General features: G+C 38.8%; 2 protein-coding genes across 4 annotated transcripts; one reads left to right on the top strand and one right to left on the bottom strand.

Annotated features, from left to right (window-relative positions):
- Positions 1 to 1,595: 1,595 nt before the first annotated feature.
- pfn2a (profilin 2a) lies at positions 1,596 to 6,901 on the bottom strand. Of its 2 annotated transcripts, none has more exons than XM_084120801.1 (3): positions 6,562 to 6,901; positions 5,284 to 5,476; positions 1,596 to 3,558 (listed from the first exon to the last, which is right to left on the bottom strand). In XM_084120801.1, exons 1-3 carry the CDS (start codon positions 6,688 to 6,690, stop codon positions 3,461 to 3,463), a joined length of 420 nt encoding a protein of 139 aa, XP_083976927.1. In that variant the 5' UTR covers positions 6,691 to 6,901; the 3' UTR covers positions 1,596 to 3,460. The 2 variants fall into 2 exon arrangements, with proteins under 2 accessions (XP_083976927.1, XP_083976928.1); XM_084120802.1 differs by having other exon boundaries at positions 1,596 to 3,899; positions 6,562 to 6,892.
- Positions 6,902 to 10,004: 3,103 nt separating this feature from the next.
- Positions 10,005 to 25,652, top strand: LOC311087244 (TSC22 domain family protein 2-like). 2 transcript variants are annotated; one of them, XM_084120537.1, is made up of 4 exons: positions 10,010 to 12,042; positions 19,845 to 19,919; positions 22,950 to 23,001; positions 24,437 to 25,652. In XM_084120537.1, exons 1-4 carry the CDS (start codon positions 10,535 to 10,537, stop codon positions 24,764 to 24,766), a joined length of 1,965 nt encoding a protein of 654 aa, XP_083976663.1. In that variant the 5' UTR covers positions 10,010 to 10,534; the 3' UTR covers positions 24,767 to 25,652. The 2 variants fall into 2 exon arrangements, with proteins under 2 accessions (XP_083976664.1, XP_083976663.1); XM_084120538.1 differs by lacking the exon at positions 19,845 to 19,919 and having other exon boundaries at positions 10,005 to 12,042.
- Positions 25,653 to 27,194: the final 1,542 nt, after the last annotated feature.

Below are 27,194 nucleotides of genomic sequence, written 5' to 3'. Positions count from 1 at the left end.
ACCACAAAACCACTAACTTTAATAAAGCTAAGCCAAATAAACAGAAAAAACTTCAGGATCGGTTTCCCTTTAAACGCCATTCGACATGACAATTTTGCGCACACACTCCGCGGTACACCAATGTAGTGTGTCGCAAAAACGCGTCTTTTTTCAAGCACCGAAAATATATAAAATCTTATGTCTACAATTAGTGCACGTCCAACAAATCAGACACCTGTTAGGCACCCTAGACTAGAGAGAGAAATTAAGGGTTGTGGATGAGTAGCCTATCACATGTGAGGTAGGCAAGGCAACGTCGGTCCAGGAGAGCCGATGTGCAGCTCCAATCCTGATCAAACACACCTGAACAAGCTAATCAATGTCTTCAGGAGAAAGGTGAGTTTTTTTCAGGGTTGGAGCCAAACTCTGCAGGACTGACGTTGGCTACCCCTGGTCTAAGCTTAAGTAGAGTGAATGTGTGTGTGAGAGAGTAGGCACATTTAGGCTACTAGTTATACTCTGCCAGCCCTAGATGGCATGTCAAATTATATGTAGCTACATATAGTAGCCTATAGGCTATTGCAACTCTTCACATCAGACAAGCTAATTCTGGAAATAAAATTAAACAAAGGCCTGCATGATTCAACAGAGAGGGCTTTGATTAAGTCAGTATTAGTTCAATTAGGACACTGTAAAACATTTCTAACCTCCTCAACTCAACATTTTCTAGTGACCTGGTCACATCTAAATTTTTCAATTGGCCCAAGTGAAATTCTGTAAATGTAATTTTAGAATTTACAGAATTTCACTTGGGCCAACTGAAAAATTTAGATGTGACCAGGTCACTAGAAAATGTTGAGTTGAGGTTAGGCATTTTTTACAGTGGACATTTAAAGGGATGGTTCACCCAAAATTGAAAAAAATACTCACCCTCATGTTATTCCAAACTTGTATGAATTTCTTTCCTTTGCTGAACACAAATGAAGATATTTTGAAGAATGTGGGCAACCAAACAGGCCCAAGAACCCCTTAACTTCCATTGTATGGGGAAAAAAAAATCTATGGAAGTCAATGGGGCCCTTCATACGTACAATTCTTCAAAATATATTTGGTGTTCAGCAGAATAAATACATGCAGGTTTGGAACAACTTGAGGGAGAGTAAATGATGAAATTATTATTTTTTGGGTGAACTATCCCTTTAGTATCTTTTATAAACCTTCCTTAGAAAAAAACAAAACAAGGGCATATTTTAAGATGTCAGTGCAAGATGCTTTCAGTTAAAACATGCATTTTAGTCTGGGACTAGGCTTAAGCCTGGTCTGCGAAACCGGAGGTTGCGTACAACACCTGTATGTTTGTGATTATAGCGACCTCTTCAGGCTTATCCATGTCAAATACAAACCAATGAGGCATAGTATATTTTTCCTTCAAGTGCTCACTTTAATATCAACATAGTAGTTCACATATTGAATAGAAAATCTTAAGAGAGAAAGGAAAAAATAATCAAGCAGGAAATCCCTTTTCCGATACCTACCATGCACTACACCGTCTTTGGTAGACTTCATTTTCGACATATAAAAAGATGCTTGAAGACAAACACATGAACAAAATGAAATTTCTGGTTGGAATAGGTTTATTTGATCTGTCTGTAAACAAGGTGGTTAAATCATGGCATTTGTTTTTTCTTTCCTTTCACGCAAATTGAGTTGAGCTGGTCAGATGTAAGAAGGGTGAGAATTGGACAATTTTTTTTTTTTTTTTTTTTTAATCTGTACATTTTCCACAAGCCCTGGAGTTTGAATTTATGCCAAATATCCCAAAGGTGCCACTAAAGAATTGACTCCTCACAAGGCAGCAGATAAAATCCATCTCACAGTAGCAACAGATCAGATCTACATTATGGCACAGGATACACAGCTTTATTTAACAAGTTTCCACAATACAACTGACTTCGACTAGTGGTCTTTTTCCAACTAATACCACCATATCCCAGAAAAGGTTAGTGTACACAGTTTACTTCAGTATATATATTTTTTGTCTATTTAATGAAGCATTTGTACCGTGCTATGACAGTTTGATACATCGCAATTAAGTAGTGTACAAGGCAATGACTTCCAAATGGTTTCATTCTTGAAAATAACAGATTAAAAGTCAAAAATGTTTAAGAATTTTGAAGTGACATGTTAACAATAAGACTGCCATTTCATCTATTCAAGACATTCATGAGAGAAATTCTCAGGTAGTTATCATACACTTGGTTTTTATTTCAAACTGTTAAGCCAGTAATAGTGTTTAATAGAAATGAGCTTGTGTTACATTGTGTACTTGGTGTTGAAAATTTAGTGTTATAAAGTCAGCAACAGATGAAGCTAGCAGTCATCCTTCACAACAACAGTTCGGAGCAATTCTGTTAATCCCTTCGGATGCAACACAAAATTGGTCCTATTGGAGAACCCAAAGTGAAATGGACAGAACCAGGAGGTACATTGGGATGGCAGCACTTTTTGTCTTAAAAAAAAAAAAAAAAAAAAAAGGACAAACATAAAAGAAAAAAACATTTTACAGGAGCTGGCAAACAACAATTATAAGTGCCTGAGCTATTGTAGCGATGGAATGTCCATACAGAGTCCGGGATGCAAAGGCTCTTGGGGAACAATTTAACCCAAACCTTGTAAATGCTGATCTGCCACCACACTCAAAATATTCCAACATTAGACCAATGACTTACAAGACCACATCCAAATACAACAGCAAAAGCATTTGATATAAGGTATTAAAACTAAGTAAGGTACAGCTGGGTCGCGAGGGTGGTGCGGTTCACAAGGGCAGGGGCAGAGGTGCTTACTAAATTAATTCAGGATCAAACCGATAAAATAAAATAGAAAGTGTTCTGTGACTGGTTCACTTCATTCTCAAAGCTGAGACACGGTGGTGTAGTTAGTTATTGGAAAAACGATGATATTGACCTAAAAGATATGCATGCACTTTCTTCATCCTGGACATGCTGTATACAAGGAAGACCATGAGAGCTCAGCAAGGACTCAAAGCATAATCTATCTTAAGCTGGTTCATTAGCAGTGCCTAAGGAAACAAAATTGGACAATGTAGTGACTTAATTTACTTGTGAACTTACACAAATTCTGGGCAGTCCAATTCTTCAATTCTTCATTTTACATCTATGGTATGTACAGTAGTGTTTGTGACTGAACCTTCATAAAACCAACATGCTTGATTTACTGTGGCACAAAAAAGATGTCAGAATTTGGAAAACTAAAGAACATGGAGCATTAAACAAAAGGAAAACTTCATAAAAAAAATGGACAGATAGATTTGGAGAGAGACAACAATGCATCTACTAACTGTTTCTGGTAGTGTTGTCAAGTTGACAAAAGGGGGCAAGGATGAGGGTAGGGGTGGGTGGGTAGTGTGGTGCGGTGTATTAAAGTGAGCTGCTGTGTGGATGGATGGGAAGGGGCTGCTTTAGTATCCAACTTTCCTCAGGTACTCAGCCATGCTAAATGCTTTCTTGTTGAGCGATCCTCCGTGGGTACCTTCCTTTCCCATGACTACAACCAACACTGGAGTACATAAGGAAAGAAAAAAAGACGACAAATGAACAAAACTGAAAAAAAAAAAAAAAAGAAAAGAAAAAAAAAGTCTTTCCCCCCGATGACACGGGGACATTATAGGATATAATCACCATTCTTTCCTTGATTGCTATTAAATTTTTTCAAGACATTAACTGCTTGAAGGAGAAAGCTTAACAGCAAACTTCTTTCTTCTTTCTGTCCCTCAAGTGAAACTAAACAAGCTTAATTACATTAGAACCCTGAATCCCTCAAGTATTTTGCCATTGAGTATGCCTTCTTATTCAATCCGCCTCCATGGACCCCTTCTTTGCCCATTACAAGAACCAAGACTGAAAGAGAAGAAATAGAGAAGGGGAAAGTTGAGAAGTGCAGTGGTTAAGGAAAAAAAAAGGGAACATTATGAAACAGAGGAGAAAGAGAATCACAATAGCAATCAGAAGTGTTTGCATGCACATGCGTTTCACCATTGAAAGCAACCAAGTACAGGAAAGTGATTCAGAGTATTTGATAAGGTCTGAAGCTTGTTGCTTGAGCTGTGTAGTGACACATTTTAGCGTACAGGAAAGAGGAAATAGGAAGAGGAATTTGACGCTGCCACATTCCAAAGGACCTTCGACCCCCCCCCCCTCCACTCCACACCCCCTAAATCCCTTTGAAATGGAGTTACCTTGCCAAGATATCTCTCAGAGACTTTCATGGGATCACATCTGCACATTTTTACATTTTGTCTATTGGACATGCTAAACACACTGGGCTTAAAGGGAATGTTTAATTCTGTCTTCATTTACTCACCCTCGAGTTGTTCCAAACCTGTAGGAGTGTTTCTCTTCTGGTTAACACAAAGGAAGATATTTTGAAGAATGTTGGTAACCAGACAGTTGATGGACCCCACTGACTTCCGTAGTATTTTTTCCCCCATGTCAGTCCATCAACTGTTTGGTTACTGACATTCTTCAAAATATCTTCCTTTGTGTTCAGCAGAAGAAAAACTCACAGGTTTGGAACAACTTCATGGAGAGTAAATGAAGACAGAATTGTAATTTTTGGATGAACTATCCCTTTAATACTAGCAACCTAACCTTTACCTCTAGGATTGTGCAAATAATCAGCATCTATGAGACTCAACTTGCACCCTGATGATTTATCTAATATAGGCAGAGATAACAGGGTGTGGAGGGGTGTTTACCGCATAACCAGATGATTGATAGCCCAGTACCAAATTCATTAAACAGTGACAAGGTGAAAGTAAATCTCAAACGCGGTTTAAGAAAACTGTTAGATCAAGAAAAGCTTGTACATGCACAGCGCTGAAATCCAGCTCTTGGGTGTGTGTGTTTTGTTTTTTTCAGAAAAGGAGAGGTAGGGGACAGAAGATTGCACTGGTTTGAAACCATACCTTCCATGTCTGTTTTTCTTATATTCAAAAAGAGGACCACAAAGGCAGACTGTATGAGTGGGCACATCTTAGCATTAAGGGTCATTCATTTTAAAATGGCTATGGAAAACTTTATTTCTTTATTACTTTTTACTCTTTACTGAAAAAAAACAATATGAATATTGTAAGGAATTAGATACAGCTTGGATAATCTACACTAATACTTTGAACAGACACAATAACCCTAATAAAAAGGCAATCATCAATAAAAAGAGCCTGTCAGGGGTGATCCTAAAATATCTGTGGGATAAATTAAACATTTGACATGTACAGTTTACCTTTGCCAGCTCTGCCTATGGAAACATTGTATGTCGGCTCTCCATTATGACTCTTTGTCCTGATGTCCATTGTCCAGTCCCCTTCCAGTGGAAGACTGTCTCTGATCACAGAGCACTTCTTTTTCCCTAAAGTCAGCCCACTGGTGAAGAAGCCCTCTCGGTCTTTGCCAACAATGACATCGATTTCATCAGGCTGAAAAATGAAGTGTGAAAAAAAAACGATATTTTAAAAAAAGTCTTCTCTTCAATTAAAATTTAGTAAAATGCAGGTCTCCGCTGTAAATAATTCAAATAGGGACTGTACTTTAAGGGAACCTTGGAGAAAACCTGATTGGATCATTTGATCTCCCAGCATAGCATGAGTGAAGCCAATCTGACCCACTCTAGGAGTTTAATAAATGCAGTTTAGGTTCAACCACTTTTTTTTATGACAATGACAATAGCATAGTTCCAGTTCTAATACTAACAGTGAGATGCGGGGAAAAGTGAGCATTCACAGGCGACAGGACGCCATCTTTGTGTTCCTGTAGGGGAAAAAAACTTGAAGCACAGGCGCCACTGTCTGAACTTCCTCCTCTCATGGCCTAAGACTGCAGCTTATCTCAAGACTGATCAGACAAAGTCCGATCCCTGAATGAATCCCGGGGTTATTGCCGATCTAGCGAGGGGATCTCTGCACATAAAGGGCCTACAAAATAGAAAAATAAAATGCACAACGTGTGGATATGGTTGAAATCGATAATGCTGAATAATGCAAAAGGAAATGTGTGATTTAATCAGAGCCAGACCCGTTTACTTCCAATAACACTCTTCAAAAATGCAAAGGAAGCGTGCTAGATGGGTTCGGCTGTACAGCGGTTACACTTTAACTAGGTTCTTTAGATAAGCATAAAGTGGTTCATTGTGATATGAGTAATGAAGACTAGAGGCCGTGGCCACAGCCCTGTGCCTTCATCTGGGCCTCGACCCATTCAGTAGAAACACATCAATTCTCTCCCGCTCTTTCAATTTTAAGAGAAAAAAAAATGAGGTTGAAGTGTACCGTTGCCGTTTTGCTAATGCTAAACACGATAACAACAGCTCGTTTTATTGTAAAATATGCTTGAAATGGTTAGCTCGCGCTAGGCACGAGACCGGCTCCCCGTGCACGCGTGCTAAAGCTGACTAGCTTGCTAACACCCGAATCCGTCCGCTCGCCCTAACACACAAATTACCGTCCAAATTAAATCAAAACGAAGTGTTAACCTCACAGCGGGTGCTAATCTAGCAAAAACTTACCGTTATACCGCTAAAAGTACCCCCCTCTGACGATGCCCAAACATATTTGGCGTCCGTGTAGCCAACAATGGCGGCATCCTGGCAGCTGCCATCGGCCATCAGGTTATCCACGTAGCTTTGCCAAGACATTTTTCTGTGATTTGAAAGGATATATAGGACGTACTACACCCACTGGAGTGGATTTAACGCTACACGTGCTGAAGGACTAGCGAGGGTCGTACGGATGAAGGGTTTTGGCGTCTCCTGTGCTGTCCGGCTCGTTGGCTTGTATGAAATCTCAGCTCGGGCAGGAAAGAAAGCCGACGGACTGAGACAGCGCCTGGGTGTAGTCCCGTGCTATATCCCTCCGCGCAGACGACTCACCACCGCCACTGCGACGCTGCACGAAAATAGGCCCCCTCTGATGTGGTCGCATCAGCTCAATCTGACCATCACGATGTAATTAGTTTCACAACGCTAGGTTTTTAACAGAAAATGTCTAAATTGATTATTTCTCACCCCCTTTATGGCTTATGAATTAGTTACCATATCTGTCCACATGAAGTTTTCTGATATCAGGAACGTCTCAATTATCTGAAAGGATAGTTCACCCCAAAATACAACTTTTGTCATAATTTAGGCTATTCGCCCTAATGAAATATTTTGAATAATGATGGTAACAAATCAGTTTTGATTAGCCTACCAATGACTTCTAATTCTGGTTAACTAAAACTAAAACCATAAAAACATTTCCGTTACAATAGTAGCTTATACCTTTTTTTATCTAGTTGCCAATGCAACATTTCTTACTTTCCTTTAGTTAAACTTGAAAATAAAATGGCAAAAATACACAAGTACTAAAACTTTAAATTAAAATATATAATTATTTCACAATATTAATAAAAAGCATAATAATATCTCAATGATACTGAAATAACATGAGGGGAAAATACACTGTATTCCACTGAATTTCCACAGAAGAAAGATTTTCATTTTTGGGTGAAATATCACTTTAAGTCACATAAGTTTTATGTGAAGTAATTGTCACTTTGAAAACGGGATTTTGTTTTATTATACCCCTAGTAAAAGCCGATTTAGTTTCACCTTTGAATATTTATTTTTACATATGGCAAATGTTAAATATCATATCATCAAATTAATATTTACTCAGAATGTAAACAGCAAGCTATATCATTTAACAGATATTTAGCTATATAGGGTAGAAACTTTTTTTGCTTTAATAACTCATTTTTAAATCTACAATTAACTAAACGGTGTTATATGGCAAGTACAAATAGTGCTCATGTTACACCCCACCCCACAACAACAGTGAGGTATAATAGTATAGGTGGGGTGGGTTGCTGTAACACCAGGGCCTTGGTCAAAAAACAGCGATGAAGGGAACCGGAATGCAGTTTCCTTCAGTGAAGGCAATAAACTACAGGAGACACAGAAACCAGTGGCTCCCCTGTGTAACACTAGGAAACATATGTTTTGTACATTCATTTATGTTGTTATTAAATGTTGTTATTAAATGTACAGGCTACTTATTTTGTTAATCACATTAAATTGTTTTGAATACCAACCCTGTCTTCCTTCAACTGCAGCCCATTTCATTGTAACCATTTTGAAAGAAAAAAGGAAGCCTTTTATTTTTAAATGGCAAACTTACTAAACAATGAGCTAACACATGGGATGATGATTCAAAGAACAACAGATAGGTAACTTGTTGGTCCAGTGTGGAGAAAGTAGTTCTAAAACCCTGACCATTCGGTCAGCTATGATATTTCTAAATTTTTATACATCGTGTTTGTGAGATATATCAAGACTGATTCAGATCAAATGAGTTGTGGCAATATGTTTGCAAACTAAATTAAATGTAAATCCCACAATAATTTTGTTTGCCTAGTCCATTGACTTCTACAGTCATCTCAGCAGCTGGGTTACATCCATTGTCATTAATGTCAAGACAGATCGTGTGGCAAACAATGACACAAGACACACAACAAAACCATGACATTTACAGGCCAGTCATTGGGGAGGCACGCCCATGACTATGGTTATGTTATCTCAACTAATTTTATTTGACAAAGCCAAGAAATATTATTCTAATCACCTGTCACTCCCCTACATCCAACAGACAACTTAAGATAAAACATAGTAAAACATAAAAAGATTGTTGCATTATTTGGATTAGTTGCTTTTATACACGACTAAAAAAGTGGTTGAAGAGAATATAATAGGCCTATATACATAAAAACGACCAAACTGATTTTGCTACACTCTTTGTGGAACACAATTTTCCAAAACGTTTAACTAGAGATTTAAGAACTTATTATAAAATAAATCTGTGAAAAATCCACCAGAGGGGTGTCTCCTCCTCACTGCCGAACTAAAGCTTTTCCTCAAAGTAGGTTAATGGTCGTGTGAATTTACTGTGTGTTATTTCTATATTGCACTTGGCATGTAGAAAACGCAATTATTATATATTTTGAACCGAAAAGACAGATAAAACACCGCCAATAATAGAGGATTCCAGAAGGTTCAAGCTAATCAGAAGTGTGTGTGTGTGTGTGTGTGTGTGCAGAATGCAATTGCTCCCTCTACTGGTCATAGCTGATATTCTACACAATAAGTGTAATAAAAACCCATTCATCAATTTGATAACAGCACTGTACAACTGCAGCAGGAAGAGTGGAAATAGTTTCAGGATAAATATACAGAAGAATATATGCATTTCATAGAACAACTGAACATCACTTTGCGACTGAGAGTCTGTGGCCACACAGTCAAGTTGCACTAAAGCCTTTAAACTGGTTTCACTGTTCTCTCGTAAATTAGAATATTTTTGTGTGTGATTTTTTACCCCTAAAATTTTGGCTATAAGTGAACACAATAAAAACAATGAATTCAAGCAAGAATCAACTATAACAGTCAGCATTTTTTCTCATAAATGCCTGGAATGTCAAAATGTGTTTTATGTGTTGTAATTTTATATAGTAGCCTATATGAATTTAAAATATAATAGTTTATTTCATAACAGGCTCCCATTGTAACTTAACTTAGCCTACAGCATGTAGTGAAAATCTTATTATTATAATTCATATTAATATTATTATTTTCCCAGGACAGTAGTGAAAACTTCCAGTAGCTTTTATGTAGGCAAGAATGACTTTCATAAAACATTTTTTTCCCTTTTCCCTTTTCTTTAACTTGCTTATTGTTGTTGGGTAGGCTGTATGTTGTGTAGAATGTGATGTGAAAATTCAATGTAATCTTAAATGCTAAAATTGTTGTAAAGACTGGTTACCCCAACGAGACGCAAACCTCGTTATTTTCCCGTTTTAATGTGCATATATTTAGAACGAAAGGGTAAATGAACTTGCGCCGTTAGTTTGAGCGTAGGAAGCCGTATTCACGATCCGTTTACGCGTCATGCCTGTTGCGCTCGTTTCCCAGCATGCATCTCGAATTTATATAGCCATCTTGTCGGGAGGTGAAATTTTTAGATTTTCTGTTTCCGAAGTCTGCCAGTTAGTTAGCCATACACTTTATTTTCTAACCGTTTTCGCAGTTGTTTTGTTAGTATGCCCGAATTTAGTCGCTGAGTTTAGTGCCATAGGAGGCGGGGTTTCAAAGCGCTCGTTCAGGATGTGTTTGATACTTATATGTAGGTAGAGAAGTGAGAGGCAGCAGGGGGAGTGAACGCAGCTGAATCTACGACAGCGGCCTTACACACACACCGCCCTTCTGGATCACCAGCATATGAGGATAAGTTAATAACCAACACGTCCTCTTTCATACACCGCTTGTGGAGGTTGTTTTCGTCCGCCGTTCACGCGTCGAAAATGCAACAGGAGAGAAGAGGAAGACCGATGACGCACGATCATCTCGGAAAACTCTGAAATTTCGGGTCCGGTGCCGCAACAATCTGCTGTTTTGTGAAGTCAACAGCGTCTTTAAGGGGTCTCGGTGTCATAAAAAGCTGTTCAGCATGTCGAAGATGCCGGCCAAGAAGAAGAGTTGCTTTCAGATCACGAGTGTGACTCAGGCTCAAGTCGCGGCCAACAGCGCGACCGACGACACCGAGAGCCTGGACGACCCGGATGAGTCCCGGACAGAGGACGTGTCCTCCGAGATATTTGACATGTCCAGGACTGACTATGAGCCTGAGGTCTGTGACATAAGCTCCTCGGAGGAGACTCTGAATAATGTGTGTGAATCAGAGGGGCAATTGCCCGCTGTTGCCCCCATGAACGGTGGGTTTGTCCCGCGCAACAACCTGGGTCACCAGGGCATCCAGGCCTCTAGTGCTCAAGCCGCGGGCACGTCTCAAGTCTCAAATTCATCAAGCGCGACGACCGTAACCAGCTGCAGTTCACGCTTCAGGGTCATTAAGCTTGATCATGGCACCGGAGAGCCCTTCAGGAGGGGCCGGTGGACCTGTATGGAGTATTATGAGAAAGACCTGGATGGCTCTGTGATGAGCAGGACTGTGGATAGTATAAGGCACACCAATGTGACGGAGCCCTCAGCGGATAGGGACAGTGGTCTCGGGGCCACCGTCGGCTCCGTAATGGCTCAGGTGGCACCTGACGCAGGTAGCGACGGGTCATCTTTCACCGGCCCGGGTTCCGGTTCACCCGAGACCTTTAGTAATAAGCCGGTGCCTCCGTCTTCTCAGCAGCAGGTGCTGGGAAACTCTCATGTCGCTGTTCCTCACAGTCTCCATCATGATGGAGGACACCCGGCAGCCCACCTTCAGAAATCTCCCAGCATCCCTCCTCCTCAACTTTATCAACCCCAGTCTAGTGCACACCACCTGCAAAGCCAACCGGCTCTGATATCAGCCGGTCAGCCTGAATACACCCAGCGTAACATGCCTACAGTCACCCAGACTCACCCCGGAGCAAGCCTTTCTGTCGGACATGCCGTCAGTCAGGGGTCGTCCCCCGTTCCGACCCCATCCGCTGGAGGGATGCAGGTTCTGGGTACAGTAGAAAGCCCCGGAGTCCCTGGAGGTGTTCCCTTAGGGAGCCAGCCGGTGTCGTCGGTCCCAAACCTGGTGCAGCATGTTGGGCTGTTGAGCAGCATCAGCCCTATATCAATTCAGCAATCACCAGTGCCCGGACAATACCAGGCCTCAGGCTTGTCGACGCCGCCGCAAAGCACTCAGAACATGCCCACAGCACCAGGGACGGTCGGAGTAGGCGGCGTGCCAGCCTCGAGTTTGCTCACTGCTCTGCCAGGGTCTGCAACAGTACCCAACCTTAATACCTCTGCACACAGCCAGGTTCCTCGCAGCGGGACGGCAGTGGGCATCGGCTCTCCTGCCATGGGTTTCAGTCAGACGGATGAGAGCCGGAGGATGTCTGATGCATCGGCACAGATTCACAGTACAGACATGATGAAGCCCTTAATCACAGAAGGCCTGCAGTTGTCCAGTCCGTCTGTCAACAGTCTTTTCGGAATATCTATTCCCATTGATGGGGAGGAGGACAGGTGAGGTGCCATTCATGTTCTGAGCGATTTAAGGGATTTGACTGCCTAAACTTTCACTTTATATGCAGGGTTCCCACAGTCATGGAAGACCTGGAAATGTCAAGGGATTTTAAAATTGATTTCCAGGCCTGGAAAAATCATTCAAATTATTATGTAGTGAATTCAATAATTCATGAGATAGAAATTAGTCTGTGTGAATGCCATCTTTATATAAAAATTAATAATAATAAAAAAAAAAACTTAAAACCAGCTTTGAATTTGGTAAAAAGGTGTGGGAACCCTTTTATCTTGATTTCGTTTTATTAGGTTATATTTCCCAGAGAGTGTTTTTATTTTATTGATTTTTTTATTGCATACACAGGCTCAGGTAATATTTCAAGGATTGTTTGATGATAAAGGGATAGTTCACCCATCATTTACTCACCCTGGCCTGAAGTTGTTCCAAACCTGTTTGAATTTTGTTTTCTGTTGAACACAAAAGAAGATATTTTGAAGAATGTCCGTGTTGTAACCAAACAGTTGATGGACCCCATTGACTTCCATAGTATTTTTTTCCCATACAATGAAAGTCAATGGGGTTCATCAGCTGTTTGGTTACCAACATTCTTCAAAATATCTTCTTTTGTGTTCAGCAGAAGAAAGAAACTCATACAGGTTTGGAACAACTTGAGGGTGAGTAAATGATGACAGAATTTTAATTTTTGGTTGAGCTATCCCTGTTATGGGAATGGTGTCAACAAATGTTTGATAGAAGAAAAGAAATGTAGCATAGATTTTAAATCAAGCAATGAGAACAGGCTTTAGTCATTTCATCCTGGTAAATTTCCATGCAGTGTGCTTAGCGTTAATGTGCAAATGGTTGTGTTGTGAGGAATGCAGTGACATGTGATAGATGTGTGGTTGTTCTCATTAGGGTTGCTATTCCATCTCTTGCTATTCCACTGCCAGTCAAACGTTTGGACACACCCACGTTTTTATTATTACAGCTTTTCTCATTTTCGAATAACAGCAAAAGTCATTCAAATAATGGGATTATTTAGTGAAATCACATCTTCATGAGGAACATCCTGCTATTCAGAAACTTTTAAAGGAGTTTGTGTGCTGGACACTTGTCGGCTGCTTGACGCATCCATTTAAAAATTTCGTTAATGTTTCACCATTCACTTGATCGGTAGGATGTGTTGTGATGCTTTTTATCAGGTAGTTTACAATGGACACAATCGTTGATTTAACATTTTGATTAATTTTTCTTTTTCTTTTTTTATTTGTTGGTAATGAAGTCGATTTAGTTTAATATACACTATGTTTGGGGTCAGTAATGTTTTTTCAAATGTTTTTGAAAAAAGACTATTATGGTTTTAAGGCTGCATTTACTTGATCAAAAATACAGAAAAACAGTAATGTTGTGAAATATTACAATTTAAAATAACTCTTTATTTGAATATATTTTAAAATGTATTTTCCTGTGATCAAAGCTGGATTTTCATCATCATTACTCCAGTCTGAAGTGTCACATGATCCTCCAGAAATCGTTCTGATATGATTTGCTGCTCAAGAAACATATCTTCTTATCAATGTTGAACACAGTTGTGCTGCTTAATTTCCAGGATTCTTTGATGAAGAGGAAGTTCAAAAGATCAGAATTTATTTGAAACATTGTGAATATTTTACCTGTTACTTTTGATCAATTTAATGTGTCCTTGTTGAATAAAAGTATAAATTTCTTTAAAAAAAAAGAAAAAAAAAAAGTACTGACCCCCAAACAGTAGTGTATATGTAAGACATGGGTTGATGTTGTTTTGAATGTACAGTGAGCTTGTACGTTTACTGATATTTAGAAAAGATATGTTTACAAGCATGACAAGTATGACAGAACTCAAACAAGCATGCAAACAAAAATGTTTCTTGTTTGCTTCCGGATGTCACAAGAATGCCAGAAATGGCAGTGCTTTCTCAATTGAAAAAGGGGACTGTGCATATCTGGTGACACAGTTTCAGTTGAGAAGTGTCGCTGCTTGGCTTCCTCTTAGATGCTCGACTTTCAGTTCCAGCCTTGCAACTTGTACACAATATATCAACTTGTTGGCATACACGAGAGGAAATGGTGAACTGTCAAGTGCATTAGAAGACTCTGTGGCTTCAGCTTATGTACTAGTCAAAGTATAGTGTGAGCAGGCAGTGGCCTTTAAACTCAAGGGCTTGATGCCTCCTACGTGCCTGTCACTCGCCCAGCCCGGCGGGGTAAAGACGCTTGTCACTAAATGGTGACACCTTTTGTAGCTGATATGCAAAGGGGGGGTCTGTGATAGCGAAGGCCTATCACGTAGCGAACAGTAGACCTCCCCCTATGTTTTACTTGCAGAGATAAGGTTGCTCTACTACATGGTTAAAAACTGTTCTTTATTGCTCTTTTGAAAGACAGAGACAGCCATCACTCCTCATTTATGACTCTAAAGACATGGTTTTCACATTATTTACTGAATGTATAGGGGCACAAGGGTCATCTGACAGGCAGTTGTTCAGATAACATGTCGAGTGATTTCCACAAGACAGCATTCCTGTTCAGGAGTTACTGAAATATTTTGTGGATGCCATGCATGTATATTTGCATATTTGAGGGAACAAACTCCATGAAAGTATTTAAAAATCGTTCACCTAGCAGATGCTGTTATTGTTTTCCTTTAGTTGCCTAATGCAGTTAGATTTATACTTTGTAAATATGGTTTGGTTGGCTCAGCTCACACCTTCACAGGTTAGGCCTAGGTTTTTGTAATTTTTTGGAGATTGATTATAGATTTAAATTAGGGAGGGATGCACAATATATCGGCCACCATATCGGTATCGGCCAATATATGTTCATTTTTAATGTTATCGGGCCGATAAATAATAAATTATTTCCTTCAGCTGAGACACTTCAGGTGTGCACGGTTCGCTATGACGTTTTTGAATTGCTTGAAATATGATTGAAATCACTTCAAAAAGGAAAATGTGGTTAGTGCAACATAAGCCTGTCATATAGGCTACATAAAATTGTGTGCTTGGGTCATGGATTTTAATGGTGAGACTTTTTTTAAAATTTTTTATCAGGCTCTCAAAAATTATAACAAAAAAAAAAAATGTATCGACCAATATATCGGTTATCGGCTTTCAAATACAGAGTTATCGGTATCGGCCAAAATTTTCATATTGGTGCATCCCTAATTTAAATAATGTATAGAAATTTTGTTAAACATCAGTCAATATCTTACAATCAAAAATAAAATTTAAGAAATTAGTAAAAGTTTGGGGTCGATATGTTTTTTTTTTTTTTTTTGGAAAGAAATTATTACTTTTATTCAGCAAGGATACATTAAGTTGCTCAAAAGTGGCAGTGAAGACATTTAGAATGTTACAAAATATTGTAAATAAATGCTGTTCTTTTAAATTCTATTCATCAAAGAATTCTGAAAAAATTTTACATTTTCACAAAAATATTAAGCAGTGCAACCTTGATAATAAGCATTTCTAGTAATCAAATCAGCATATTAGAACGATTAGAGGGATAATGTGACACTGAAGACTGGAGTAATGATGCTGAAAATCACAGGAATAAATAATGTTTCAAAATGCATTAAAAAAAGAAAACATTTTTTAAATTGTAAAATTGTTTTTACTGTATTTTTGAACTGATAAATGTAACCTTGGTGAGCAAAAGAGACTTATTTTAAACTACTCTAAACTTTGCACAATTATTTTTTTTAGAACCTGACATGACATGACAGTTAAACATGTCTTGCACCAATTCTCATTGCTTTAATAGAGGTTTTCATTTTTATTTTCCTTAAGCAAAATATAACTTTTTTTCTTTTCTTTTTTTTTTTTGGAGTGAAATATGACATGGACGTGTGTTGTGAAATCCACCCAATCAGTTTCAACTAACAATACACTGATTGTGTCACATGATCATTCACAACATAGACCAAAGTAACAGTTGGTTATTATTTTGTCCCAAATGTGATGTTGTTTTGACATTCTAAGTCTTGGGATTATAAATCTAACATCTGAAAGTGTTTTCCATGAATTAGCTCATTGTGCAACAAGAGATCAGATTTTGCCCCATCTGCTGGTGAGAATGTGGAACCTCTTCTGCTTTTGCCGCCTTTTTGAGATATGATGATGAGCGCTGGCATATAACATCCCTGGCAAATAACCAGTTATGTAAGGCAGACCAATTGAACATGAAGACTAGCATTAAAAAGTTAAAGCCGGCCTTTAGTTGGCATTACCTTCAGCTTTCAGGGCTCCGTTAGTATTGTTTGTTGATCAAAACAATTGTTTGACCTACTTTACTAGTCATAAGTAAGTACAGATCATTTGTCATGTGTCATACAGTGATTTATTTGTGCAACTGTGTTTCAATCTTTCAACACCAGCGCAGGTCAGAATGTACCTTTCACACAATCTTGCCATTCTCTCAATCTCTAATCTTAAAGCGTCTTTGTATTTGGCAAGCATCCCTTCCTCTTTCTTTTAAAACTCTCAACACCTCCATCCCAGGTAACACAGCTGACTGTAAAGCAGTTCACAATCTGTCTTCAGTCTTCAGAACACGCTCTTCATGTACTTCCTGTGGGGGAACTTCTGTAGGCCTTTGCTCATGTAGAGCTCCGATCTCCGTTTTGTCTTGAGAATAAAAGCTGCTGCTTTCATGTTGTGCGAGCGGCAGTCGCACTAAATCTTTAAGCATGCAAAATATGTCACACTTATAAGTGACTGATTTGGCACACTGGGTATGCAGCAGCCCCATGTATCATACAAATAGCACTACTTATATTAAGTGCACTAACTGAGCAAAAGTTCGCCAAGCTAACATCACAAAACTCTAAGCATAAAAAATACACAGCACACTCAAATTTTGAATACGTCATAAATACTTTTTGTAAGAATGGATCGATATCAATACCTTTTTTCAAGTATACCGATACGGCAACCTTGAGTATCTGCCGATACTGATGCAAATTCGATACAAGTACTGTTTTTTTCTTTATTAGTTTATTAATGTTTAGCAGACAAAGAGAAGAGAGATTGTGTGTGCACAACACCCTTGTGTATTTCATTCTTTTTCATCGGGGGTTTAAAGTATAGAAGTTTAGTAATTGAATTCTAGTTCCAGATGAGTATCTTTCAGTCCGCTCCTCCAGTGATCTCCGTTTCTTCTTCTTCTTGTTCCGTCCACTCAATTAATTTTTTGACTGTGAAACAACGGCCCAGGCAGACTAAAGGTGTGGTCACGTTGTCGTTTACTGTGTGCAACTGTGTAGCCTAGATTCGTGCAGCTCTTAAAGTGACAGCAGCCTAATAAATCTGCTGCAGTCACTATTGTTAATCAAACAACAAAAGACACAGATAAAATCACTCACTGCTCTTGAATGTTAACTTTTGTAGTTTTAATAAGGATTCGTGTATATGTAACATGCAGCAGTGTTATTTTACATTTGATTACTATATTCAATTTCTGTTGTAGGCTATTACTTATCTGAATACCACTGTTAGTACATCTTCCTGAAAAACCTAAAGCACTGTTCATTTCATTTGTATTTTTGTTTTGTTTGTAATTATTGTAATCTGTTCTTATTGTATTGCTGACTGTTTACTTGTCTTCTGTAACTGTTTTGAGGACTTTTTACTTACATTAACCTAGTATTGGTTTTTGCTGAAGTATCGATAATTGTGAAATTTCACTGACATTTAAAATTACAAAATTTAAAGACATTGATCACATCACCCACCAATAGTCTTGTTAAATAATCGTGATTTTTTTTTTTTTTTTTTTTTCGTGCCATAATCGAGCTATCTATGGAGGTGTGAAGGGTGGGTCTGAGGGTTGCGCTGCGGGGCTACTGGCCCGACAGTGGAACGCAACTTGATTTTGTGAGGCTATTGGCCCCGCCCAACACGTTGTTAGCCCTGGATTGACAGTGGAAAAGCGGCTAATGAAGCCAGAATATGCTGCTTATGTAGGGTGCTCACTCATCTCAGTCTTGTGAGACCGTCCCTTTAGGCAGATCGATATTGGATGGACTTTTGAAATGCCTTGTTTTGGTTGTCAGTGTCATGATTCAACTTGTCTATCTTCCTCTTCAAACCATTTCACATGTTCTAATTGAAAATGCATTTTCTCTGTTCCACTTCAGAGGTATAAATGTACTATTACACTGACCTCAGTGATGAAATTATAATATTTGCTTGAAACCCAGTTTTTTTTTTTAAAACCACTGTTATGGTTACCCTAACTTACAAGATGCATGTATATAGTGTGTTTTTCGTTTCTTAGATTACCTCATGTGTAACATTAACCATACAGTTGGAATCTACAGAAAATGCATATTTGTCTCAACACGTAGCTGTAGTTGAATGCTTTCTAAGCAACGATACTGATGTTTATTGGATCCAGATATAATCTGCCGTCCCCATGAGGTTACATGCATAGTAAGAAGAAAAAGAGCCCTTTGGAGGAGTGTGGTGGTGGGGTCTCGGCCCCCACCGGAGAGCAGCCAGTGTTCCACGGATTCTAGGAAAAGCTGTTTGCTCAGAGTCCAGATATTCACACATGTGGTAAATCTACTCCTGTCCCCTCCCATTCCTATATAGAGGGCTATATGGAGAGGAGGGTCTCCTCCTCCCTAACTGCTGTAGCCCTCCCATCCTGATATAGAACATTCTGTCCTTTTACTTTAGAGTTAATGGTTGCCGTCTGTGGTCCCCTACCTCACCGAGACATCACAAGAAGTGACCAATCTTTATTTAGATGCTTAGGATTCATAATTGTATCTTTAAGTGTCATTGAGATTTTTTAAAGTTATAATACATGCTGTTTACCTATTATTTGGCAATATAGATAAAAAATCTGTATCTGCATTTTTATTGTCATTTAGATTTCATATATATCTTTATGTATTTGTTCTAAAATGTCTTTAAATAGGAACTTTGAGAATTGCTGCAAATTATTTTTTAAAGTAGCCTATATAGTGCGATAATTAAAGCTAAAGATAAAATCTAGTGACGTACACTACAGTTCAAACATTTGGAGCACTTTTATTCAGCAAGGATGCATAAAATTATGTTACAGTAAAGACTAATTATGTTACAGTAAAGACTAATTATGTTACAGTGAAGACTTATAATGTTATAAAGACTTAAATGCTGAGAGATAAATGCTGTTTTTTAAAAACTTTCTATTCATCAAAGAATCACAAAAAAGTTTCATGGTTCCCACAAAAATTAGCCTAAGCAGCACAGGTGTTATGAAATATTTCTAGTCAAATCATCATATTAGAAATTCTGAAGGATCATGTGACACTGAAGACTAGAGTGATGCTGCTGAAAATATTCAGTTATATTATATATATATATAAATATATAAATGATCAGAGAACATAGTAAGAGACTAATTTAAAAAAAAAAATCGAACTCTGACCCCAAACTTTTGATTATAAGAGATGCAATCAAAACGCCTATCTTAGTGTTCTCGTACTTGCAAGTGGCGAGACAAGGATTGATTTTCAAACTAATCTGATGACATGATCATGAAACCTAATGGTCACAAAAATCATTGCAATCATGTTGCTTAATTTGCAGTAGTGAACAAATATTTAGTGAACATCTGATATATTTCCCAGTTAACCTCAGTTGTTCTTTTGGATGTTTTTACTACAGTCTGAGCAGACTACAAATCAACCCTCCTTTGATTTCCTCTTTGGCCTGAACTTTTCATTTCTCACGTAACTTTTTCTATTTCTCTCTTTCTGCTGGATGGAGTGCAGGAATCCCTCCACAGCTTTCTACCAAGCTTTCCAGTCTGGCAGTAGGCTGAAGGACTCAAAGATGACCTGTGATAGGTACAGTAATGGGACAGACCCTGGTGTGACGCAAATGACGTTTGAAGTGTGCTGCATGGGGCGGGCATGGCTTTGAGGCTTAAATGGTGCTCTCTGCAGTGGAGCTCAGCGCAAACATAACCTCATAATGCTCATATGCAAATTGCAATATTAATCAATGTGGGCGAAAATCCTATGGGAAAATGGGATGCTGAATCGTGTTTCAAACGCATTGCTTTCCATTAACACAATTAATTAGCTGAAGCCAGTGTTGAGTTGCAGATAAGGATTTATGCCAATAGTATAATTTGTTGTTTTTAGGAATGTGCAAAAGCAAAAATGTTCATAATTGGGCTAGTCGGTTAGTTTCTGAACATCTAGTTGACTGGACTTGAGCATCTCCAATTAAATGCACCACAGCTAAAGACCTTAAATTTACTAGCCAGTTGTTCAACGACTGGTTGCCCAACCTGGCCTACCATAAGTCGTGGTTGACCGTAGTGCTGGGTGTAAGCAGAAATTCAGCAGAAATAAACGCAACAACAGGCAGTCAGTGCATGTCGATAAGCGATTTCTGCGTGTCTCTGTGTGAATGAGCGGCACTGTTTCGTCTGATACACACTCACACACGTGAGGCTCAGTGTTTTCAGCGTCTGCCGTCTCAATATACGAGGACATGAACACATGAACTTCATCTCAAGAGCTGCTTTGAGAGTCACTTCACAAGCTTTTCACAGTTTCATTTGTGATAAACTATCGACTAATACACACTGAAACTCATAAATAAAAATAAAAACCATCAAAATAAGTTAATTTTAACTTGAAGAAATTATGACAGAAATATATCACTACTGTAGTCTTTTACTAAAATGTACTAATATTCAAGGTAATAATGAACATAAACATCTTAAAGAGCGCTGACCTGTACCACCTGACTGCTGCAGATTCATTTCAGCGTTGATAGTGTTGTCCCACTGAAACGCATAAATTCAAGTCACGAACCGCTCCGAGTTTAACGTCACAGGTTTACATCTCTTCCAAATTACAGTAGTTATGGCGTGAACGCAGCATAAGCTGGTTGTTTTGGATCAGGAGGAACTGTAAAAGGCGGCTGCTGTTTCGGTTGCGGTGCTCTGTGACTGACGTCTGTCTAACTCTGCATAGCATGAAACGCGCTGATGGCGTGATGTCAACGTATATATACATATAAATACATTTAGACCACTTCACCTAGTGATCGCTATCAGGATGTGAAGAGACTTTCAAGCAGCATAACAAAAAAAAATTCTGGAACAAATCACCTACCCTGCCTATAATATGGCTATTTGTGTCAGCCTGGTTTTTCGACACTAAGCTTACATTCTCAACTCACGACATCTTGTTTTTAAAGACAAGAATAAGTAGTTGCATAAGACAAGCGATCCTTTGTTTGTATGGACAAGCCTGCAAAAGCTTTATGAGAGCCTTTAAATACCTTTGCTTGGCTCAAGGTTATCAGCAGCCTTTGCTGTGGTCTTGGATATGTTGCAAGACTGGATCTAATTCATCAGTCGAACAAGTTCCCCAACATACTGTTTCTTTTAAGTGCAGATTCTGCTTAAAATAATCTTTGGTCAATATTTTGACTCTGTGACATTAGAGAGGATGAGATGCATTGTACATGTTTGTGCGACTTGAAACTGCAAGACAGCACTGACCACGTGTCATTTTTTTGTCACTTTTTAACTTTTCTTTACTTTTGAGATTGTATATTTCTCCAACAATTACGTATGCATGTGTACGTGCTTGTGAAAACTATCATTACAACAACATGGAGAGCCATTTAGTCTCCCAAATTGTGTCTCTTAAATGGACCTTTTATGGTTGATGCTAATCTGCTTTTCCTGTGAAAGTAAATTGTAGGGAAAAGTACAGAATGTCTCTGAATCAGTGTCATCATTGCTTGTCTTGACTTTCTACACATGTGATCTGCTTCAGTGTATTGGATGGATTGATGGGTTCAAAAAAACAACGGCAGCATGTATACAAAAAATGTTAACTAATATACAGTCGAAAATAGAACATTGTTATTAATAAGACACAATAGTTCCAAATTAGTCTTATTATTATTTTCTATTTTAATATATTTTAAAATGGTATTTATTTCTGTGATGGTAAAACTGAATTTTCCGCATCATTACTTTCATTACTTCCAGACTTCAGTGTCACATGATCCTTCTGAAATCATTCTAATGTAATTCTAATGTGATGCACAAGATGCAATTCATATTATTAGCAAATATTATTCAAATTCATATTCAAATATTATTTATTCAAATATTATTCATATTTGAAAAAGTTGAGCTTTTCAGGATTCTTTTATGTATAGACAGTTAAAAAAAAATCCATCCATCCATCCATCCATCCATCCATCCATCCATCCATCCATCCATCCATCCATCCATCCATCCATCCATCCATCCATCCATCCATCCATCCATCCATCCATCCATCCATCCATCCATCCATCCATCCATCCATCCATCCATCCATCCATCCATCCATCCATCCATCCATCCATCCATCCATCCATCCATCCATCCATCCATCCATCCATCCATCCATCCATCCATCCATCGACTGTAATTGTGTAAAGTGTACAGTGTTCAGTGACGTGATTGTTTTCTTGTGCATGTGTCTTAACTGAGTTATCTTAACACTCCACCCTCTTTGGACAAAACTCTGTTTGAGTATCAGATGGAGGCTGCCGCCCACATAGCACTTGTACTCTTCTTTACTGTTAGAGGTGTTTGCGGTGGTTAGTTGTCATTATGAGGGGCTGCTCCACGAGCGGCTCGATTTTCATGATTTTAGCACGATTTGTTGGAAGATTGATGTGTGTGTGCATGTGGCACAATATAACATGAAGAAACGCAACACTATGTTTGGAGAGGGAAGCAGCAACAGGAGCAGTTTGTTATTCTTTAATGTACAGGCTTTAAACGTCTGCAAAATGGTTATGATGTTTTTATGCAGCAGATGTTTTAAATAAGACTTTTTTTCCAATTGCAGTGCCTCTGGAGCAAGTGTGGTCGCCATTGATAATAAAATAGAGCAAGCAATGGTAAGTTTTTCATTTATTTATATATATAAAAATATAAATAAAAATATTATTTCATAAGAGATTAAAGATACATTTTCAGTTTTCATGTAATGTTGCTGTTTGAGAATGAAAAAGGTCTGCAAAGTTACAAAACAGTCACTCCAGAGATAGTTATTCTCTCTATTACTAACTGTTTCTGAACTCCCTGAAACGCCTCCATTGTGTTCTTGAGTTTTCTTCCGGGAAAGTACGCCTCACACAATATCCTTCATTTACATATGCAAAACAAAAGGACAAAGTCTGGTTGAGTTGCGTTAGTAGTGTGTTGAAACTCGCGGTTTCTGACATTTCTGAAACCTGCTCGACCAATTGGTCAACGGTTGACCAATCACAAAACACTAGGGCCTTTCACACCGGAGGAACCTTTTCATAGTTCCTAGAACTATTGGCAGAACTACCCGGATTTTGGCGTGTTCTCACCGCAGGAACTAGGAACGATTTTTCTTCTAGGAACTCTTTTTGGAGGAACTAATTTAGCTCCTACTTCAGAGTCGGGTCTAAACCAGCACTATAGGAACTATCCGTGACGTTAGTGTACGCTGATTGACCAAACACACACGAAACACCAGCACCCGCCATTTAAAAAAAAAAGCTGTGTAAGCACACAGATTATAGCCTATATATTTACTCCAGAAACTAACTCTACAAACATGGAAAACAGTGATAGATGGGCCTTTTAACCTTTACGCTGAGGAGAAAATCCAACGCAACTTTGAGGAGACCAAGCAAAAGCAACTCAGTTAGCAACACTGGACATTAACAACACTGCATACACTAATAACTTTTCATATAACTTACTCTCTACTTTCTATGTATAACAGTTCTATCCAATAACGTATTAGACAGGACTGTTAGACAATTCGTAAACTAATGAACACGGAGAATGCGAGCACTGTGTGCTCAGACTCTGGTGTTCTCAAGCGTCGCCAAAATAAAAGTCCCAACAACAAGCGCGGCTTACGTCACTTCAGAGTTCCTACTGGCGGTGCGAATGCAACAGGAAAATGTTCCTAGGTGAACCATTAGCTCTCGGGGAACCCTCCTGGTGGCTAGTTCCTAGAACTAAGTTCCTTGAACTACCCGGTGCGAAAGCCCTTACTGATCCAACTGGCCAATCAGAGCACACTGTGCTTTTCAGAAGGAGGGGCTTCATAGAGACATAGAGAACTAAACACAGTGTTACTGACAGACTGGGAAGAGAGGTGCTGTATGAGGTGCAACAATATCAAACATGTAAAAAAAAATGTTTTTTTTTTAACGTTTAAGCATTAACCTATTCAAGTAGACCCCAAAACAAAATCAAGACTGTAAAAGGGCATAATAGGTTCGCTGTAATAATAGTTTGTCAATTTTTGAATGGGCTCTGATGCTGAAATGATGTCATGTTTGGCTCTAGGATTTAGTGAAAAGTCATCTGATGTATGCCGTGCGGGAGGAGGTGGAGGTGTTGAAGGAGCAGATAAAGGAGCTCTTTGAGAGAAACTCTGTGCTGGAGCGAGAGAACGCTGTGCTCAAATCTCTAGCCAACAGCGAGCAACTTTCCCAACTCACCGTCCAGCCCAACTCCAACCCATCCAACTCTCCCTCCCAGCTCGGGTCCGTCCCGGGTCAGGCCCAGGCCCAGGCCCAAGCCCAGCCCCAACTTCAGCCTTACCTTCAGCTAGACGGCAATACGACCCTGGACTCCATGCCGCGACAACCACAGCCCAACGTCACCTCCGCCTGAAGCCTGTGCGAGTGACGCATATTTCATTACAACAGCACTCGTTCACTACTTCGCTGAGCGCGCATGATGTCGGCGTTTTCTGCTCGGGCGCAACATGCTAGCATGCCTGTGGACCACGGTCTCGATCGGGGCTCCCGTAAGGCCCATTCCCCCCTGGACGAGGTGGAGAGTTTGTGAAGAGAGTTATTTTTTTAATAAAGAGAATCCAGCCATGAAAGCGGTGTATTTTTTAGCATTGCAGTTTTCATGTTGTAAGAAGCGAGAGTCTATTTTCAGAGCCACCGTACTTCACATGATTTCGATTCACCTGTCAAGTTAAATTGTACTGTTTGTTATTTATTATAGGGCTGCTATTTTCAGAGAGGAACAATGTCACAGAAGCCGATAAGTTCGAGAGGAACCTTTTCGATTCATAAATCCGACAGTAATTGGTCATAAATCCAAGCAAGCAGTCTTACAATATCAATCATCAATGCAACCATAAACAGTGTGTAGAGTTCAAACACTAACAGCGAAGTTTCTCTGTGGATAAAGAATGTGAACCTGGCGTGAATGTACATTTTGTATAGTATAAAGAGTAAAAAGAGCGTAACAAGTTTGTACAGGTGAAGATCTAAACTGAATCCTCAATGATCTACCCTGATGAAGAATGCTTCAGTTCTGTTGCTAGTATGTTGGAAAAAATCAGTTGCCATATTCTCCTGCCCGCTACCCTGATGTCTCATGTTTTTGGGGTTGGGAAGGGGATTTAAAAGAAGAAAAAAACTGTGAAATTGTTCAACCTTCTTTGTAACCAAAGATGCAAAGCTGTGTAATTATTTTTTTCTTTTTCTTTTGTTATGCGCACTATGTACTTTTTTTTTTTTTCTTTTTTTTTTTAAATGTTCCTCACAACAAATCTTTTTGTTGCTTTTAGGCATGTTCTGCATGATCTGTTATCTGTAAATGTCAAACCACTTTCTTACCTCATATTTGTATTGGGCACTCATATTGTAAGTAGTCTGTGAATGGTGTCAGCGGTGGAAGGAGATATGGAGGTGATGGTGAGGAGAAAAAAAATGAACTAGTGTGTGTAACGCACTAGCCACAGAAAATGAAGTGAGCCATGTTTTGTTCATTTAAATGGTGTTTGAATTTCATATGCCAATAGTTTTGTTACATTGCAAATTTTAATGTATTTAAATAAATGCAATATTCAAATTACAAAAGTGCTTAGGAATATTTGTATTGATGCATATTTTGGTATAAACAGGTGGTTAAATTGTCTGCGATGCTTCATGAACCATGATGATTATTTTCACAGTTTAAGTCTCACATGACAGCACTGTAGGCAGTGACTGATGGGTTTACCTTGATGTGTGGGTTGCTGATACACACCACTTGTTGAAGTTGAAGTATACAGCATATAACATTTCAGGCTCAAAAAAGACCCACATATTAATTGAGAAGGGTAAATTGAATAAAGAAAAAGATCAAGAAAGGTTTTAGCCATCATCTGATTAATGTGTTTGCACTTCATGGATTGTGTATGCCTCGCTATAAAACAGCAGGATACAAATTTCTGCAACTTCTTTACATATTTAGAAAATTTTCCACCACACCCAAAAATTCATGACTTTTTGATTTTGAGGTGGACCTGGATATGACCCCCCATGAATCACATGAAACCAGTCAAGAACAAGTAATATTTAACCTGTTCTACCATTAGTTGATTGTATTGTGGTTGTATTTTTTTTTTTTTCATAAAGTACTTCTCACTTAAAGATGAACCGATATTAAAATTCTAAGGTCCGTTTTCACGACACCGGTTTCAACTAAAAAGGGAAAGCGTTTTGGCCGTTCATTTACATGACAACTGTGTTTTTGGGGCCTAAAAAATGCAAACTTTTGAAAATGGGATTCAAAGTTTTTGAAAACAACACCCTTATCTCCATGTGAACTACTGAAACACAAATTTGTGAAAACCAGACATGCGCAGTAGCATTGCAACACATTTGTTATCTCCTTGAAATAGTCTAAGGTGTGTAATGTGTTCTTTACAAAGTGACATCGCCAACTACTGGCCTGGCATGAATAATACAGCAGTTTGGGCAACGCTCCTCTGACAATAAAGTTGTCTGTACACGATAAACAAAAAGTAAAATCTTCTCCGTTTTTAGTATATCATTGTCGTGTAAACGTACCCTTAGGGGCTATTTACACGTCACCGCTTTCAACTAAAAACGTTTTTAAAAAAAGACAACTTTTGAAAATGGGTAACAAGTGTAAGTTTTTGAAAACGATCTCTGTGTAAACAACAAAAACGCGAATCTCTGAAGAAGATGACATCACGCATTTGCGTATTTACATGTTCAGTCTATAGTGTTTCATCGCCATCTAATGTCCTGGCAGCAGAATACAGCGTTTTTAGGCATTTTCGCGGATCCGT

The sequence above is a fragment of the Abramis brama genome (assembly GCF_963993115.1).
Source record: "Abramis brama genome assembly, chromosome: 7".
NCBI classification, from domain to species: Eukaryota; Metazoa; Chordata; class Actinopteri; order Cypriniformes; family Leuciscidae; genus Abramis; species Abramis brama.
Note: the sequence above shows the minus strand (reverse complement) of the source record. Positions and strands in the feature narration are given on the sequence as shown.

Coding starts and splice junctions, on each gene's coding strand:
- pfn2a (XM_084120801.1), bottom strand. CDS start 6,690: ATGTCTTGGCAAAGCTACGTGGATAACCTGATGGCCGATGGCAGCTGC. Junction 5,477..6,561: donor GTACTTTTAGCGGTATAACG/GTAAGTTTTTGC, acceptor TTCATTTTTCAG/CCTGATGAAATCGATGTCAT. Junction 3,559..5,283: donor CATAGGCAGAGCTGGCAAAG/GTAAACTGTACA, acceptor TATGTACTCCAG/TGTTGGTTGTAGTCATGGGA.
- LOC311087244 (XM_084120537.1), top strand. CDS start 10,535: ATGTCGAAGATGCCGGCCAAGAAGAAGAGTTGCTTTCAGATCACGAGT. Junction 12,043..19,844: donor ATTGATGGGGAGGAGGACAG/GTGAGGTGCCAT, acceptor GATGGAGTGCAG/GAATCCCTCCACAGCTTTCT. Junction 19,920..22,949: donor TCAAAGATGACCTGTGATAG/GTACAGTAATGG, acceptor TTCCAATTGCAG/TGCCTCTGGAGCAAGTGTGG.